Source organism: Podarcis gaigeae (genome assembly GCF_964106915.1).
Source record: "Podarcis gaigeae genome assembly, chromosome: 4".
Lineage (NCBI taxonomy): Eukaryota > Metazoa > Chordata > Lepidosauria > Squamata > Lacertidae > Podarcis > Podarcis gaigeae.
Window position 1 is genome coordinate 101,325,516 of NC_139677.1, and position 18,942 is coordinate 101,344,457.

Genomic DNA, 18,942 nt, shown 5'->3' on the forward strand with positions numbered 1-18,942 from the left:
TTGCTTATTTCCTTGACATCTGATGGGAGGGCGTTCCACAGGGCAGGTGCCACCACCGAGGAGGCCCTCTGGCTGGTTCCCTGTAACTTCACTTCTCGCAGGGAGGGAACTGCCAGAAGGCCCTCGGAGCTGGACCTCAGTGTCTGGGCAGAACGATGGGGGTGGAGATGCTCCTTCAGGTATACTGGGCCGAGGCTAACTAGGCCAATACTCTGACTCTGTGCACAAAGTACTATTCCGTTCTCGTCCCAGTCTTTCCAAGACCCTTGGGACTCTCCTCAAGTCCTTGAAGAATGGCAGGGTGTGTAAAAAGATGGCCCCAGTATGAAATTGTCTGGTACCCAAAAGTTTTCCAGCTCTCTCTATATCAGGAGTGGGGAACTGCTTGAAGAATATGCCTATACAGTGGTACCTTGGGTTAAGTACTTAATTCGTTCCGGAGGTCCGTTCTTAACCTGAAAGTGTTCTTAACCTGAAGCACCACTTTAGCTAATGGGGGCTTCTGCTGCCGCCACGCCGCACGATTTCTCTTCTCATCCTGAAGCAAAGTTCTTAACCCGAGGTACTATTTCTGGGTTAGCGGAGTCTGTAACCTGAAGCATATGTAAACACACACACACAGTATAAAAATATTGTTAAATAAAAAAAAAAGAATTTAAAACCCCACCTTTTGCAATGATGGAGGCGTAGTGCTAAAGGGGTCCCCATCAGCAGAGATCATATCACCGAAACCCAGACTTTCTGTGGTCTGAGGAAAGATGAAGGAGCCTCAGGGAAAGTACAGAATGTATCTGCCAAAATTTTAAGTGAATGAAATGACATCTTTCCACACTAACTGTTGAATGTAGAAGCACCGAGTGTCTGAATGGAGCAGAAGGCTTTCTGTGCTCTTCTAATGAGGTAAATTTGGAGGACCCGATTATTGTTAACTAGAAACAGCGACTATTTCCGAAGACCTACACCTCAGTTTTGTAAGCCCATGACTTTACCAAGATGTAAGACATTCTGGGATCAAATCAGAAAGCAGGACAGCTTCTGTAAATCCGGGACTGTCCTTAGGAAACAGGGACTCTGGGAGGGTCTGCAAGGATTTATTTTTCGAGAGACAGTACTTCTCCCTTTTCCTCCCTCCCACATGTACCCTGCACCCATCCCAAATCAATGGGTTGGCAGAAATCCCAAAACAGATTTAGGACATGCACAGGGGGGAATATCCCATTGCACAGTCCTTGTACTACAACTACAACAACAACTACTAATTTTATTATTTATACCCAGCCCATCTGTCTGGGTTTCAAACATTAAAAACATGGAACAGGTGTGTTGGACGCCGCTCAAGTTTTGCTCAAACTTCTAGGCTGCTGAAACGAGAGAGAGAGAGAGAGAGAGAGAGAGAGAGAGAGAGAGAGAGAGAGGGGAGGTAGGGAGAGAGAGAGAGGGGGGAGGTAGGGGGGAGAGGGAGAGACGGAGGGGGAGAGGGAGAGAGAGAGGAGGGAAGGAGGGGGAGAGAGAGGGAGAGGGAGGGGAAGAGAGAGGGGGAAGGAGGGGAGAGGGAGGGAGCGGAGGGGGTGAGAGAGGGAGGGGAGAGAGAGAGAGGGAGAGATAGAGGGAGGGGAGGGGGAGGGGAGGGAGGGGAAGAGAGAGAGGGAGGGAGGGAGGTAGAGGGAGGGGAGGGAGGGGAAGAGAGAGAGGGAGGGAGGTAGAGGGAGGGGAGAAAGAGGGAGGTAGAGGGAGGGAGAGGAAGGGAGGGGGAGAGAGAGAGAGGGAGAGATGTGTCGCAACATCATCCTTCCCTCACGTTCCTCAAAAGCTCATCACTGGTGAAGAGCTGGAATGCGATTTCTTCAATGGGATGGTGCACCCCACACTCAAACAAGCACCCAAACCCCAGTGTGTCCCCCCCTTCCTGGCACACAGCCAGGTCCGAGTAGCTACTGGGACCTTTGTACAGCACCCAGGGAGGGCGCCAAGAGTCTTTTTCCAACGGGGACTTGTTCAGGTAGATGCCCAAATCGAAGCGCTTGTGGCAGTTTGTGGGGTGAGAGTACACCAGCCAGGACTTTGTGCCGCTGAGCGAGGCCGAAGAGAAGCGAGAGCTGCCCTCCGGCTGAGGGAAGAAGCTCACCACACTGCCCTGGCACCCACTGGGCGGCTCACACAAGTCCCCGGACAGGTACCCTTCCTCAAAGTGTTCTCCGCCATCTGTGCTGAAAGCCTCTGCCCGGTACCTGTCCAGGCTGCGGGAGTTGCAGTACAGCACTGGGCTATCGTCCCGGCGGCTCAGCTCCGCAACTTGGCACTCGGATGTGTTCAAGTGCATCAGGAGCTGTCCTCGGGCCCAACTCTGCCCGCCGTCATCGCTGTAGAACGCGAAGGAATGAGGTCTGGTCCAGCAGTTGAGCGCATGCCCGAAACATCGCCTGTGGATGTAATAGGCGTAAGCCGGGATCACCAGGCGCCCGGAACTCAGCTGAAGGCCGTGACCAGGCCCAACCGCAAAGGTGGCCCAGTTCCTCAAATGTTTGCCGATCACCTGCTCCGTCAGGTCGGTCGTCTGGCTCCAGGTGCGGCCGCCGTCTTGGCTGACGACGTAGCAGAGCCGAGCGGCGTTCCTCCCTGTGGAGATCTGGTGCCGTTCCGTCACGTGGGTCTCCACGCAGATGAAGAACAGGAAAACGCGTCCGCTCTTCCTCTCGAGAACGGGGCAAGGGTTCATGGTGCGATGGTTGGGCAACGTGGCTTCCATCAGAGACGTCTGAGGACCCCACTAGAAGGGAAGAAAGATAGAGTAGTTAGCCGGTGGTTCTCTCACTAGGGCTCACTAGTGATATATCCATATATCATCCAAAACCGGTTTGAAGTCTATAGCGTGATATCGGTTTAATAGCTTTTGTCCTAACAATATATCACGAATCATGATGTGTGTTAGGGTTGGGTGGAAACCCTCAAAAACCGGTTTCCAGTCCATATCCTGATTTTGGTTTCATAATTTTTGACCTGGCAATGTATTGCAAATCATGATGCGTGAGGGTGTTTAGCGGCAGTGGGGAGTTTCCTGAGGCAGAGGAAACAGAATCCATTTTCATGACACAGGTATGTGAGCTGGCAAAGGGACGTAGTATTTAAGCAAGAGGTGTTTACCAATGAAGCCATTCTGGAATTTTCTGGAATTCTGAAATTGGCCACAGTTCAAATGATTATTGGTACTAATATTGGTACTAATATTATTTCTATACATTTATTCATTTATTCTCTGTTAAATTTGCCACTTAAAACATTAATAAAAAAGAAGATGAGTTTAAAACAAACATCATTGCCTGGTCAACTAACATTTCAGAATGAAAGGAGTCAGATAAGCTGTCCACAATTATTTCAAGACACTTCCTTTCCCCCCCCCCCCAATACATTTTTATTAACATTATATACATAACAGGCATACAAACAAATACAACAAGAAAAAAGTAAAAATATACAAGCCAAACTTTTTCCTCTCTCTAACTATACAAAGAGAGATTAATCCGGCTACTTCACAAAAAAGGAGAGGGAAAAAAAGAAAAGGAAAAGAAAAAAAAGAAAAAAAAACCCACCTCCTGGACTTCCTTCCATCCTTTTGGTAAGTATCGAATGTTTACTTCCATTCACGTATTTGATTTTGATCTGTAAACCTAAATTCACACGCTGGTAGTATTGTTCTGACCCCGCCAGTCACATTAACCATTTATTCCAATGTAGTTCCATATTTACTCCAATTTTTCAGAGATTTCTGTTCATCATGGTCTCTTATTTTACCTGTTAATTTATCAAGCTCAGCATATTTTATCATTTTAATTTGCCAATCATTTATATTGGGGATAGTTTCCACTTTCCAATATTGTGCCAACAAAATTCTCGCTGCTGTGGTGGCATAGAGGAATATCGTTCTATCTTCTTTTTTAATATCTTTATCCAACATTCCCAGCAAAAAGGCTTCGGGTCTTTTGGGGAAGGTGTATTTAAATATTTTTTTAAGCTCATTGTAAATCAATTCCCAAAAGCCTTTCACCTTTTTACATGTCCACCATAGATGATATAGGTCACCCTCCACCTCCCCACATTTCCAGCATTTCTTATCCTTTAATCTATACATTTTGGCCAACTTCACAGGGGTGAGATACCACCTGTATAGCATCTTCCAAATATTTTCTCTCAGGGACATACATGCTGTAAACTTTATGTTACGGTTCCACACTTCCAACCACCTTTCAAAGTCGATGTTATAACCAAAATCAATTGCCCATTTGATCATTGCCTCCTTGACCTCCTCGTCCTTTGTGTACCACTCTAATAGTATATCATAGGTTCTAGATAGGGTTTTGTTCTTACCTTCTATTACTTCTACATTAAATTTTGATTTTTTATCATCAAAACCCAACTTCTTCTTGTCCTCTTTTAACAAATCATTCACCTGGTGGTATTGCAACCACCCAGTGAATAGATTTTTTATCTCTTCATAAGGTCTAAGTCTTGGCCCTTGATCTGTTTTTCTTAACATTTCTTCATAGGTGGCGTTTCCCCCCTCCATATTTATTTTCTTCACTGTTAATGCCTCAATCGGTGAGATCCACCATGGGGTCTTTCTTTCAAGGAGATTTTTATTCCTTTCCCATGTTTGGTATAAAGGTCCCCTGAAAATATGATTTAGAAAGCTCTTGTGAGCCTTCACTTTCCCATACCAAAGGTACGAATGCCATCCGTACCAATTATTAAAGCCTTCTAAATCCAGCAGATCTCTATTCTCCAGTTTAATCCAATCTTTTAACCAAAGTATACAGGACGCTTCATAATATAAACTTAGGTCCGGGAGAGAAAAACCCCTCTTTCTTTTTTATCTATCAAAATTTTCATTTTTATCCGTGGCCTTTTCCCCTGCCAGATATACTTTGCCAAAGCTCTCTGCCACTCTTTACATTGTTTCAGGTCTTTAAGTATGGGGATGGTCTGGAATAGAAATAGCATTCTAGGCAGAATATTCATTTTGACCACCGCTATCCTCCCCAGAAAAGAGAGTTTCATCCTCCCCCATATTTCCATGTCTTTCTTTATACTCCTCCAGGTGACATCATAGTTATCCTTATATAAATTTATGTTCTTGGCTGTGACCCATATCCCAAGATACTTCACTTTCTTGGCTACTGCAATTTCCGTCCTTCTCTCTAAGTCTGTTATTTCTTCCTTTGTTAAATTTTTAACCAACATTTTGGTTTTATTTTTATTTATCTTAAGTCCTGCCACGACTCCAAATTCTTCAATCTTTAATAAAGCTTCTTTTACACTATTTTTTGGGTCTTCTAAGGTTAGTACGATGTCATCTGCAAAGGCCTTATTTTATATTCCCTCTTTCCTACCCGGACTCCTTTTATTTCTGTTGCCCCCCTCAGTCTCTCATTCAGTATTTCTAGTACCGTTATAAACAATAAAGGAGACAGGGGGCAACCCTGTCTAGTTCCTTTGTATATATCAAAATATTCTGTTGTGGTGTTGTTTATTACCAATTTTGCCTTCTGTTCCTTGTATATTGCTTCTATCCCTCTTCTGAATTTCTCTCCCATTCCCTTCGTTTCCAAACTTTTCTTCAAGAAATCCCATGAGATGTTATCAAACGCCTTTTCAGCGTCTATAAATACCAAAGCCGCTTGTCTGTCTATACTCATATCCAAATATTCAATAATGTCTATCAAATTCCTTAACATTTTCCCTTAATTGTCTCCCTGGGAGGAAACCCGTTTGATCTTTATGTATTTTGTTGTTCAAAACTGTGATGGGATAATGAGCTGCTTGTGCGTAAAAGCTTGATCCCTCTGGGGTTTGGCTGGTCACCCAAACCTAGGCACTAACGGAGCCCCCAAAGCATGACTCCATCAGTCGCTGGTAGAATCCGACAGTGGGCGTCTACGGAACTTACTCCAACATAAAAGCTGTTTGACGGACATACGCCTCCTGGACTCTCTGCGTGACAGCTTCCGGCGAGGGGTGGGGGTTGCTAAAGGGGGTCTTGTTACCTCCTCACTGTTCTCACTAGAAGTATCCCAGAGCCTCTCCCCCGATTCCCTTTCCGCTGGAACTCCTGCTCTCCCCCTACTGGTTCCTTCTTCTGCTGTAGAGTCTCTCCTATTCTCCTGGAGCCTCTCCACCACCTGTCCCTCCGATGGCAGTTCCCTGACAAAAACCTTTTTTAGTCTTTCTGCCATTATGTCTGTGAATAGTTTATAATCATTATTTAATAATGAAATTGGCCTATAGTTTTTCACTTCCAAGGTATCTGCATCTTTTTTAGGGATCAAGGTAATATATGCTTCCTTCCAGGTATTCGGGATCCTTCCTTCCTTTAATATATTATTCATCACTTCTCCTAACACTGGGGATATTTGATTACTTAGTGTTTTATAATATTTGGCTGAAAGGCCATCTGGCCCTGGCACTTTCCCACTTTTAATCCTTTTAATAGCCTTTTTTATCTCTTCAAGACACTTCCTTGGGTGGTCAGTTCCAAGCCAATCCTCTTTCCTGGCAATACTTTTGTTCCTGGAACCCAACTCAAACGTTACACAGAATGACAAATCAGGAAAAGCACAGTTACATTTCCTGCACCTGGTGTTACCTGGAACACCTTGTCACCAGGAACTTCACAGAGCACCATTAAACAGCTCACCTGGGCCACCTGCCACCCTGTTTTCACACTGGAGTTGGTTTGGCCACATACTGGTGGCCACATGAACTGTTGCGTGATGACAGCCTTACATTTTATGTATATAGGATGAAAGAAGAGAATTATGGAATGAAATATAGCTCGGTTACGCTTTCTGCTCTTGGTGTTACCTGAACGGACATTCCTTCCTTTTGCCCTCGTTTCATCACCAGGAACTTGGCATTTTCGTCTCTGGGCGTTGAGCGCTCCTCAGCAAATGCCAGGAAAGTAGACTCAGAGGGCAGGTAGAGCAGAGCTGGGATGCGGTAGGTGAGACCTTTTGGGTCTTCCTGGTGGAAAAGAACCGTCTTCCCTGAACCAACTCGGGCCATGTTTCCTGAGCATGGTAGAAAAAGAGAGGTCAAAGGAACGGACAGTTTCGCCAATGGAGAGATGTAGAAAGTGGAATCCCCAAGAATCAGAATTGGGACTGCTGCTTTTTAATTTGTTCATAATTGATCTAGAGAAAGGAGAGAGCAGTGAGGTGGCCGTGTTTGCTGATGATACTAAATCGACGGTGCTAAACAAAAAAAGAGATTGTGAAGAGCTCCAATAGGACCTCTCCACGCTCCGTGAATGGGCGGTAAAATTGCAAACGCAATTCAACGCAAACAAGCGTAAAGCGATGCATGTTGGGGCAAAAAAATTAAAAATCTTATTTCCACATATGCTCCCATGATGAACTAGTGGTAGGTGTAGGTAAAGAACCCCTGGGCGGTTAAGTCTAGTCAAAGTCAACTATGGGGTTGCGGCACTCGCTTTCACGCCGAGGAAGCCAGCGTGTGTCCACAGGCAGCTTTCCAGGTCATGTGGCCAGCAGGACTAAACCGCTTCTGGCATCACGGGACACCGTGACAGAAGCCAGAGCATACGGTGTTGTAAATAAAAATATGCCCTTTCCCCTTATGGGGTATCCAAGAACCCATATAGAGTCCTTACATAGGTTCCCTATTGGTAGGAGAAAAGAACAGAGGCCAACCAGAGAATATTGAGAAGCAAAGCAGCTAGTAAGCTTGATCTTTATTGATCTGTTGCAACAGGGTGCTCCCCTCACTCGTAGGAAAGGAGGAGGACCCACAAAAATGCTGTGCAAGGGCTTATAAAGACTTTTGAAATTCCCATCCTGTAGATCAAGACCACCCCCAGAAACATCACAGAAGGGGTGTAACCTAAGACCACCCCCTCAGATACATCCCACCTACATCACAGAAATTTTAATATTGTTTTTCTCGTGTTGTGGTTTATCTCCTGTCTAGCAGGTTACTTGACTGGATTTCCTGAGGAGCCTGGCTAGTCTTTTGCAATGATAAGACTCACACCCTTATTCAAACACCCTGATTCAAACACTTAAGACAGGATTTGTGAAGGAAAAGACAATGGGGAGGCTTTTCCATTTTGACCTTGCAGAGAAAACATTTGGTCAGTTTAGGAATCAAAATGGTTCCGGGTTGGCCTTCCTGTGCTGATCCATGTATGTGCGGTTATGAACATTACCATATATCTAAGACCATAAAATTCCTATCACAACGGAAACGTTGTTTACCGTTGTGCCACAGTGGTACCTATTTATCTACTTGCACTGGTGTGCTTTTGAACTGCTAGGTTGGCAGGATTAAGAGTGTTAATTAAAAACACCTTTTTGCCCCAAAATGCATTGCTTTACGCTTGTGTGCGTTGAATTGTGTGTAAATCTTAAGTGTATATCACCGCAGGGTAGTAGTCTACTTAATAAATTAACTGTGGCCATAAAGGAAAGTTAATTCCTCACGCAATACATAGTTCTAGGGAACTCCCTTCTGTAGCAAGTCAGTGATGGCCACAAACTTGGAAGGCCAAGGAATAGACAAATTTAAGAATGGCTTCTGTCCACAACAGCAAACGCTGTGTCTCCATGATCCGAAACAGGAGGGATGGAGTATTCTTGTGTTCGAATCCTACTTGTGGGTTTCCTGAAGGCATCTGGTTGAGAAACTGGAGAACATGATTCTAGACCATTGGCCAACAGACTCTTTTTAGGTTCTCGCGTAATTAAAACCAGTCTGGCTTGTCCCTGACACATACATTCCCCCGACGTTATTCCCTTCATGTGGCGACATCTTTTTCTCTGCAACTCCCTGGCTCTTGACGTTAGTCAGATACCCTCACTAACCTCCTTCTAAGCGCCTGAAAAAAACCTTTCGGCTTTGGCAGTCCCACCTAGACACCTGCCTTGCTGACATTTCTCTTTGTTCTCAATGAATCCTTCGTGGGCATTTGCTTGCAATTGGGTTTGTGGGTTTTAGCTGGATCATTTCACATGTGCTGCATGGAGAATTCTTGTTTCGATCAAAGGGTTTCTTGGGTTGTTTTGTTTTGTTTTTAGATAAATGAACAATGCATCTCCCCAGTAAATTAAGTACCCCAAGCTGTTTGCCCCAGGAGGGAAAAGAGGGAGATAGTCAGGAGGATGGTGTTTTTGTACTCAGGGCTATTGGTCACAATGGCTATGTTTCACCTCCACTGTCAGAAGCAGTGGTCCCTCTGAACGCTGAGAATCGCAAGAGAGCAGGGCCAGATTTAGGTTTGATGAGGCCCTAAGCTACTGAAGGTAATGGGGCCCTTTCTATGTCCAGCTGTCCTTTGCCAACAACAAATTGTCACTGTTTTGTGTGTTGAATATATGCTATATGTTACAGATAGGTAGCCGTGTTGGTCTGCCATAGTCAAAGCAAAATAAAAAAATTCCTTCCAGTAGCACCTTAAAGACCAACTAAGTTAGTTCTTGGTATGAGCTTTCGTGTGCATCTAAAGTATGATCAACTAAGACCAACTAAGTTAGTTCTTGGTATGAGCTTTCGTGTGTATCTGAAGAAGTGTGCATGCACACGAAAGCTCATACCAAGAACTAACTTAGTTGGTCTTTAAGGTGCTACTGGAAGGAATTTTTTTATATGCTAGATGGTAATTTATGGACCTAATAGGTATCTAAAGCCATTTGCACATGTTGCCATGCAACCAGTCCATGCAGAATGTCAGCACCCTGTATGTAGGAAGGAGCAAACCAGTGATATTTTAGGGAGCAGCATAGCAGGCAGGGCCCATGACTTACATCACAGGAGCCTACACAACACAAAACACTGTTGCTGTAAGTAGGTTTTATTTTATTTGTTTTTTATCTTACATTTTGGAAATCTACATCCAGCGGTTTTTTCCCTTTAATTTTTTTGGGGGCGCCCAAGAGAGTGGGGCTCTAAGCTATAGCTTGTTTAAAGATAAAGGTAAAGGGACCCCTCACCATTAGGTCCAGTCGTGGCCGACTCTGGGGTTGCGGCGCTCATCTTGCTTTATTGGCTGAGGGAGCTGGCGTACAGCTTCCGGGTCATGTGGCCAGCATGACTAAGCTGCTTCTGGCGAACCAGAGCAGCGTACTGAAATGCCATTTACCTTCCTGCCAGAGCGGTACCTATTTATCTACTTGCACTTTGACATGCTTTCGAACTGCTAGGTTGGCAGGAGTAGGGACCGAGCAATGGGAGCTCACCCCGTCGCAGGGATTCGAACCGCCGACCTTCTGATTGGCAAGTCCTAGGCTCTGTGGTTTAACCCACAGCGCCACCCACATCCCTCATATAGCTTGTTTAGCTTATACGTAAATCCGGCACGGTTTGTACGCTTCTCCCATGGGGCAAATGGCTGAATGGGGGAATGAGTTCAATCAGGAAAACGGCACAGAGGGAGGAGAATTAAACCATTCCCTTACTCCAGTTCTGCTCTGAATTTGGTAGTGCTGCCACCCAAATCTGAATGGTCCCAGTGAATCTCCCAATTTGCACCCTAAGAGTTCTTTGTTATCCAGAAGCTTGCTCTTCCTGTCGTTGGCTTGGTTTCTCTGCTGACAGCACTCTGTCTCCCAAGAACCCTTCAAAATAAGGTGTGTGCATCAGGTGAGATGGAGAAATAAATGATGACTGTCTAGGCAACCCCCTAGAGCCCTTTTATATTGTTAACAATAATTTCAACTGGTGTTCTGTTTTGCAGCTGTTTTATTGCTCCTGTGGCCACATCCTGCTCCAGAATGGATGGAGTGCAGGATATAAAAATATGTAATATAAAGAAGTACATTTAAAACAGTCAGTGTAGAAACTGGTCCCAGGGTGGGTGCAAGGGCGGGGGCTACATATACAAAACTTGGTGGACCAGGGAACTGGACAGTAGGTTGATCTTTAAGAGCATGCTGGTTTTCTGCATTTGAGGGAAGGGGGCTAAGAGGGGAGATTGTTTAATGCAGGGGTCAGCAAACTTTTTCAGCAGGGGGCCGGTCCACTGTCCCTCAGACCTTATGGGGGGGCAGACTATATTTTTTTGGGGGGGGTGAACGAATTCCTATGCCCCACAAATAACCCAGAGGTGCATTTTAAATAAAAGCACACATTCTGCTCATGTAAAAACGCCAGGCAGGCCCCACAAATAAACCCAGAGATGCATTTTAAATAAAAGCACACATTCTACTCAGGTAAAAACACCAGACAGGCCCCACAAATAACCAGAAGTGCATTTTAAATAAAATGACACATTCTACTCATATAAAAGCATCCTGATTCCCGAATTGTCCGCGGGCCGGATTTAGAAGGCGATTGGGCCGGATCCGGCCCCCGGGCCTTAGTTTGCCTACCCCTGGTTTAATGGGACTGTTTGCAAGACACGCAAAAAGGGGGAAGAAGAATCTATTGCAGCTTAATGGACCACATGGGATTTGTAGAAGGGGGATCTGCTGTTACTCTGTGCTAGAGGAATGCTGCGAAGCATCTCAGATTTGAGGATGTGCAGAGGGGAAATCATTTCCTGCTGAAGATGCTGAAGAGGTATATTCTCTAAATGAGATTTTGACTGGGGTTCTTTATCCCCCTAGTTTTATGGACTGGGCATGCCTTTCTTTTTGCTCTGAAAACATTTTTTTTTTTTTTTAAGAAACCATCCGACTCTAGAAAGCTATGATTATCTATAATTGCCTCTCCGGCAGAAAGCAGTATTCAGGGTAGGTTGGGACATTCTCTTTGAGAGAGAGAAAAATAATTAAAAACTAAATAAACCACCAGCCCCACCAACAGGGTTATGAACACGTGGGCTGTCCTGGGAAAAGCTATAGTCTTAAATGCACAAATCCAGCCTCTGTACCTAAATAAATCAACAAAGGTCTTGGCATCCTGATAGCAGCTTCACAGCACGGTCTCCCTCCCTCCCCCCTCCCCCCCTCTCTCACACACAGGAATAAAGAAATAATTGTGGGTCTGCACCCCTGCAGTCTGCCTCCCTCCCTTCTAACTCTTCCTCCGGCTCCGCGCATCTTTCTTTCTATCTCTCTCTCTCTCCCTCTCCACCCACCTCGCCTGCAAAATGCAGTTGTAAAAGCGCGCCCTGGAACGACCCCCTTACACGCTTGGGATGCTGTGGTTGTTGTGAGCGGGTGCTGGGGGGAGAAATAGTTCATTTCGTCGCATAAAGGGTTAGAATAATGGGGGAATAATTCGGGGGTAGCCGCCCAATTCGGTTGTCCTACCCCCCCACCCGCCGCCATCCCCTCCATCTTCATCTCCATCACTCACCAGGCAGCAAGCTCCTCCGAGATCAGGGGGAGAGGGAGCTCTTTCGTGGGCAGGATCCACCCCACAAGTGATGGCAGGGAGGGAGCTGAGCCTTTCCACCCCAGAAACCAGGGCAGGATGAGTTTATTCTTCTTCCACCCGCCTCCTCTCTGCAGCACCTGCCGAGCCCCGGTGTGTTGCGTCAGGAATTGAGCAAAGCAGGTGTGTGAATTGGGAAGGGATAAGGGATGGAAAGAGGCAGAGGCGACAAGAACTAATGGATAGCTGTCAACTTTTCCCTTTTCTTGCGAGGAACCCTATTCGGAATAAGGGAATTTCCCTTTAAAAAGGGAAAACGTTGACAGTTATGAACTACAGCGGTACCTCGGGTTACATACGCTTCAGGTTACAGACTCCGCTAACCCAGAAATAGTACCTCGGGTTAAGAACTTTGCTTCAGGATGAGAACAGAAATTGTGCGGCAGCGGGAGGCCCCATTAGCTAAAGTGGTGCTTCAGGTTAAGAACAGTTTCAGGTTAAGAACAGCTATGAACTCCAGTGGTACCTCGGGTTACATACACTTCAGGTTACAGACTCCACTAACCCAGAAATAGTACCTTGGGTTTAGAACTTTGCTTCAGGATGAGAACAGAAATTGTGCGGCAGCGGGAGGCTCCATTAGCTAAAGTGGTGCTTCAGGTTAAGAACAGTTTCAGGTTAAGAACTGACCTCCAGAATGAATTAAGTACTTAACCCGAGGTACCACTGTGATGAGTGCTGGAAATGTAAAGAAGGGGAAGGTATCTTCTAATCTACCACATGGGGTGGAACTGTAAAGAGGTAAAAGGCTTTCTGGGAAATGGTATATAATGAGCTAAATAAAATGTTTGAAAATTTGTTGTTATTTAGTTGTGTCTGACTCTTCGTGACCCCCTGGACCAGAGCACACCAGGCACTCCTGTCTTCCACTGCCTCCCGCAGTTTGGTCAAACTCATGCTGGTAGCTTCGAGAACACTGTCCCACCATCTGGTCCTCCGTCGTCCCCTTCTCCTTGTGCCCTCCATCTTTCCCAACATCAGGGTCTTTTCCAGGGAGTCTTCTCTTCTCATGAGGTGGCCAAAGTCTTGGAGCCACAGCTTCAGGATCTGTCCTTCCAGTGAGCACTCAGGACTGATTTCCTTAGGAATGGATCGGTTTGATCTTCTTGCAGTCCATGGGACTCTCAAGAGTCTCCTCCAGCACCAAAATTCAAAAGCATCCATTCTTTGGTGGTCATCCTTCTTTATGGTCCAGCTCTCACTTCCATACTTCACTACTGGGAAAACCATAGCTTTAACTAGACGGACCTTTGTTGGCAAGGTGATGTCTCTGCTTTTTAAGATGCTGTCTAGGTTTGTCATTGCTTTTTAACCTTCATTGTTGTGACTTCCTATATCCTAGCTGGACAGGAGATGGGAATCCCACTGACCACACGGACCTGTGCCAGTTGGAGAGGTCTCTGCCATTGCTCCTGCCTGGCTCAGATGCCTTGGCATTCAAAAGCCGAAAACCCGGAAGTATGTGTTCTAGTTTCCGAACATTTTATGGAAGCTGAACGTCCGATGCGGCTGTCGGCTATTGTTTCTAGGGCGCCTGCACCGATCAGAAGCTGCGCCTTGGTTTTTGAACATTTTGGAAGTCAAATGGACTTCCGGAACAGATTAAGTTTGGAGCTTTTGTTTTTGCTATTTGTTTTGCGTTTTTGTTTTTGAGGCTTTTTTGGTTAATTTGTTTTTGTGACTGTGTGGAACCCAGTTCAGCTACTGATTTGATTGACTGTGTGACTGCGGAACTGGATAAATGTCTCCCATCCAAACAATGACTATCATCAGTGCAGGTAAGAACTTTTAATTTTTTTTTTATCATCTACAATACTGTCTTATTTACTTTATAATACAGTACATTGATTATTGCTTTCATTTTAAGAATCAATGGTCTCGCTGGATAGTAAAATTCATGTTATGTTGCTGTTTTAGGGATTGTTAAGTCTGGATCGGATCAAACCGTTTTGTATTACTTTTGATGGGAAAGTGTGTCTTGGTTTTGGAACGCTTTGGTTTTGGAACGGACTTCTGGAACGGATTAAGTTTGAGAACCAAGGTACCACTGTATTTGATTGACATTTGGACCTCTTATTCTTCTAGTGTATTTCACCATTTCCGCATATTCCATCGGTTTATTTTGCCACTCTTGCTCAGATGCTCAATAATTCTATCGTTCTTCGGCCGGTTGCTGGGTCACAGTGACCTTCAAATGCTGGCCACAAGACCTGCAGGTGCAAGGTAGAGTGATATGTATCACATGTACACCAGCTTTCCCCCCCTAACAGCAATTAAATACCTCCACAAAGACATGATGGCTTTAAAAGAGGACTAGACAAATGTCAACAAAGGTTTGTATAGTTAAAGCCATGGTTTTCCCAGTAGTGATGTATGGAAGTGAGAGCTGGACCATCAAGAAGGCTGATCACCAAAGAATGGATGCTTTTGAATTCTGGTGCTGGAAGAGACGCTTGAGAGTCCCATGGACTGCAAGAAGATCAAACAGATCCATTCTGAAGGATGGATGAGGAGCCACCATCCCAGAAGGAGCGCCAGGCATTTTTTAACGGAGGTACAAGAAGGTTCTGTAACCGCTGCAGGGCAGGGCAGCCGGTGAGAAGTATAATCAGGACAATCATAATCATCTAGAAACTGGTTTGACAGGAACCATAAAACTCTGCCTCACTAACATATTTGGGATCCCGAGGATCGTAAAATAAAAAAATAAAAAAATAAATAAAAATAAATTTATTACTTATGCCTCACCCATCTGGCCAGGTCTCCCCAGCTGCTCTGGGCAGCTTCCAACAGATTATTAAAAACACAGCAAAAGATCAAACATTAAAAACTTCCCTATACAGGGCTGTGTGTGAAATCTGCAGATCAGGGAAAACCAACGTGGTGCGTTCTGGTTGTTGTTAGGCTACGATTCTCATCACCTCCAAACACAGGATCTGCTAGCTGGGGGTTGATGGGAGTTGTAGTTCAGCAGCACCTCGAGGGCTCCACATCTCTTCCTTTCTCTGTCAAAGCCTTACACTGCACCCTTCTCTCCCCTTTTGCCTTTTCCTGAGTGATGTGGGACAGCCAAAGGCACTGTATGTTTCCCTTGACAGTGAGAGCTCCCCGAGTTTCCCGGCTCTGGAAGTCTTGCTCTTGGACGACAACCGCCTCTCCCATGCCAACATATTTGTCAGCCTCGCCAACCTTCGCAGGTAAGGAAGACCTCCTATGCTTACTATAATAATTTAATAATAATTTATTCCTTATACCCTGCCCATCTGGCTGGGTTTCCCCAGTCACTCTGGGCAGCTCCCAATAGGATATTAAAAACACAATAAAACATCAAACATTAAAACCATCCCTAAACAGGGCTGCCTTCAGATGCCTTCTAAACGTCAGATAGTTGTTTATTTCCTTGACATCTGATGGGAGGGCGTTCCACAGGGCGGGTGCCACCACCGAGAAGGCCCTCTGCCTGGTTCCCTGTAACCTCGCTTCACGCAGTGAGGGAACTGCCAGAAGACCCTTGGAGCTGGACTGCAGTGTCTGGGCTGAACGATGGGGGTGGAGACGCTCCTTCAGGTCTACCTACGAGACCGCCTCTTCTGGTATGCCCCGCGGAGGACCTTAAGGTCCACAAATGACAACACTTTGGAGGTCTCAAGTTGCAAGGTGGTTAGATTGGTCTCAACTAGGGCCAGGGCCTTTTCAGTACTGGCCCCGACTTGGTGGAACGCTCTGTCACGAGAGACTGGGGCCCCGCGGGACTTGACATCTTTCCGCAGGACCTGCAAGACAGAGCTGTTCCGCCTGGCCGTTGGTTTGGACTCAGTCTGACCCTTATGTTTCCCTCCCCTTATGGTTTTGATCTATGGGCTGCTATTAAAATGAGGCTGCATTTGAAATTGTATTTTGACCCGTATTTTAAATTGTTTTTCCCCCTCCCCATTATGTTTTAATTGTAATTTTACTGGTGTTAGCCACCCTGCGCTGTGGGTAAAACCTCAGCGCCTAGGACTTGCCGATCGCATGGTCGGCGGTTCGAATCCCCGCGGCGGGGTGCGCTCCCGTCGTTCGGTCCCAGCGCCTGCCAACCTAGCAGTTCGAAAGCACCCCCAGGTGCAAGTAGATAAATAGGTACCGCTTACCAGTGGGAAGGTAAACGGCATTCCGTGTGCTGCACTGGCTCGCCAGATGCAGCTTGTTACGCTGGCCACGTGACCCGGAAGTGTCTGCGGACAGCGCTGGCTCCCGGCCTATAGAGTGAGATGAGCGCACAACCCTAGAGTCTGGCAAGACTGGCCCGTACGGGCAGGGGTACCTTTACCTTTACTTTTAGCCACCCTGAGCCCGGCTCTGGCCAGGGAGGGCATGGTATAAATAAAAAAAAAATATTATTATTGGGCCGAGGCCGTTGATGGCTTTGAAGGTCAGCACCAACACTTTGAATTGTGCTCGGAAACGTACTGGGAGCCAATGTAGGTCTTTCAACACTGTGTTATGTGGTCTTCGCGGCCGCTCCCAGTCACCAGTCTAGCTGCCGCATGGTGAAGGCATGAAAGCCTCATCATCTATCTATGAGCAGAGGCACCCACATGCACAATTTCAACCAGCCTGCCTTCAAACGCATATGGTTCAAACTGTTCAGGCGCAATGTGCATAAAATCTGTCAGACTAGATGCCCCTTGACATCCAATGCTACAATTCTCTGATTCCATAAGATGTGACCGTACTGTATTTGCTATCACATTCTTTTGTTATTCCTGTTACCAAATTGTTCTCGAGATCGATTTTGAGATGAATCGCTGGTTTTTGTTGTTGCAAGTTGCTTTGATTTTTTTGTGGGCGGAAAGGTGACTTGCAAATAAAATGATGGCGCTTCTTTAATTACCATATTTTTCGCTCCACAAGACGCACTTTTTTCCTCCTAAAAAGCAAGGGGAAATGTCTGTGCGTCTTACGGAGCGAATGCGTGGTCCCTGGAGCCGAATTGCCCGGGGCAAAAAGCAGATTGTGCTTTTTTTTTTTTAGAAAGAGGGAAGGGGGTGTTTAAACAAAGCCGCTGAGCAGCTGATCAGTAAGCGATCGGGAGCGAGATAAGGGAGGCTAGCAATAAAGGAGGCTGCCTGGGAGGGGGGAGGTAAAGACAGCGAACTTGCAAGGAGAGGAGACAGGAAGATTAAAGCAATGAGGAGAGAAATTAGAAGAAAAGGAGGAGCAAAAAACTGCTCCAGCTAAAGAAAAGACACTAAGGCAAACAAGAGGGAAGGGGGTGTTGAAAGGAAGCAGCTGAGCAGCTGCTCGACAAGGGATTGGGAGGGAGATAAGGAACTCTAGAGATAAAGGAGGCTGCCTGGGAAGGGGAAGAAAAAACACATGGATCTTCGGGATTTTTGCATTGGGTCACCCCAAATTCTCCATCAGATCACATAGCATGTCCATGGCTACAGCCTGCACCAAAAAAATCACACACCCACTGTTTCGTGGGGCCGCAATGGTGCAAAAACATGGTTACAATGCACGGATCCACATGGATTCTCAGGATTTTTGCATTGGGCTATCCCAAACTCACCGTCAAATCACATATCATGTCTGTGGCCACAGCTTGAACCACAAAAATCATACATTCACTGTTTCATTCAGAATTTTTTTCATTGTTTTCCTCCTCTAAAAACTAGGTGCGTCTCATGCAGCGAAAAATACAGTATTTACCAGAAGGCTGCAGATTAAAAGCATTGGTTGGGAGAAGAGATGGAGCTCAGTGGCAGAACATCTGCTTGCATGTAGTAGGTCCTTGACTCAGTAGAAGGCAGCTTCTCAACTAAAATTAATTCAGCTTCTTCCTGATGTCACTGCCTTGTTTGTTGCATTATATTATTTTTCTAATGATATATCATCTTATGGTATTACTCTTTTAAAAGGCTGCTGTTATGAGCCATCAAACCTCAGAAATACATATTTTCAAAAAGGTTTCCAAATTTGGCTGCCGGTGTACGTTTGTGTTACGCATATCTGTTATCGAGTGTGTTGAGGTCACATAAACCATTACATTTGCGAGAGGGACAACAGAACTGCTTTGATTCCACTCTCAACCCCATTATTAACACTTTCACACTGTTTTGACATAAATTTGTTCCTTTTATTGGAGAAAAGAGTCATTTTAGAAAATGGCTGTTCACAGAAGGGATAGAAGAGATTTTTCAGCATGAATAAAATGCACCAGATGGGACAAAAAACAGATGGAATGGATTTTAAACCCCTCCTTGTTGTTTTCTTTTAAAAACTCCTGCCGTTGCCTTTGTCCTGAAATACACCCTGGCAGATTTACTCAGCTTTCTTCCCAGGTCTCTCTCCCATCCAATAAAAGGTTTTCTTTAAAAAAAAAATCATTTTCCTTCTGCCTGATTGATAAATATATATAAAAAAATCAAAACTTGCTTGCAAATGGACGTTGGCTTAATAATGGAAGTCCTGTCTTGAATCCCTAACATAAAAACTAAGAATCCTTTTGCAGCCAGCAGCCAAGACAATTAATTAATTCAGCCTAGCTTTTGTGATAAATGCCGCGTGGTG

The 18,942-nt window shown here is 45.4% G+C and overlaps 1 protein-coding gene and 1 long non-coding RNA gene across 2 annotated transcripts in view; both read right to left on the bottom strand.

The window, feature by feature from the left end:
- LOC310843969 overlaps positions 1 to 18,942 on the bottom strand; it is a 336,267-nt gene that overhangs the window by 91,511 nt on the left and 225,814 nt on the right. The gene's annotated exons all lie outside the window — the stretch shown is intronic.
- Positions 1,734 to 12,652, bottom strand: LOC310843548 (sialidase-3-like). Its single transcript, XM_083737093.1, has 3 exons — positions 12,307 to 12,652; positions 6,856 to 7,061; positions 1,734 to 2,767 (listed from the first exon to the last, which is right to left on the bottom strand). Exons 2-3 carry the CDS (start codon positions 7,054 to 7,056, stop codon positions 1,784 to 1,786), a joined length of 1,185 nt encoding a protein of 394 aa, XP_083593219.1. The 5' UTR covers positions 7,057 to 7,061; positions 12,307 to 12,652; the 3' UTR covers positions 1,734 to 1,783.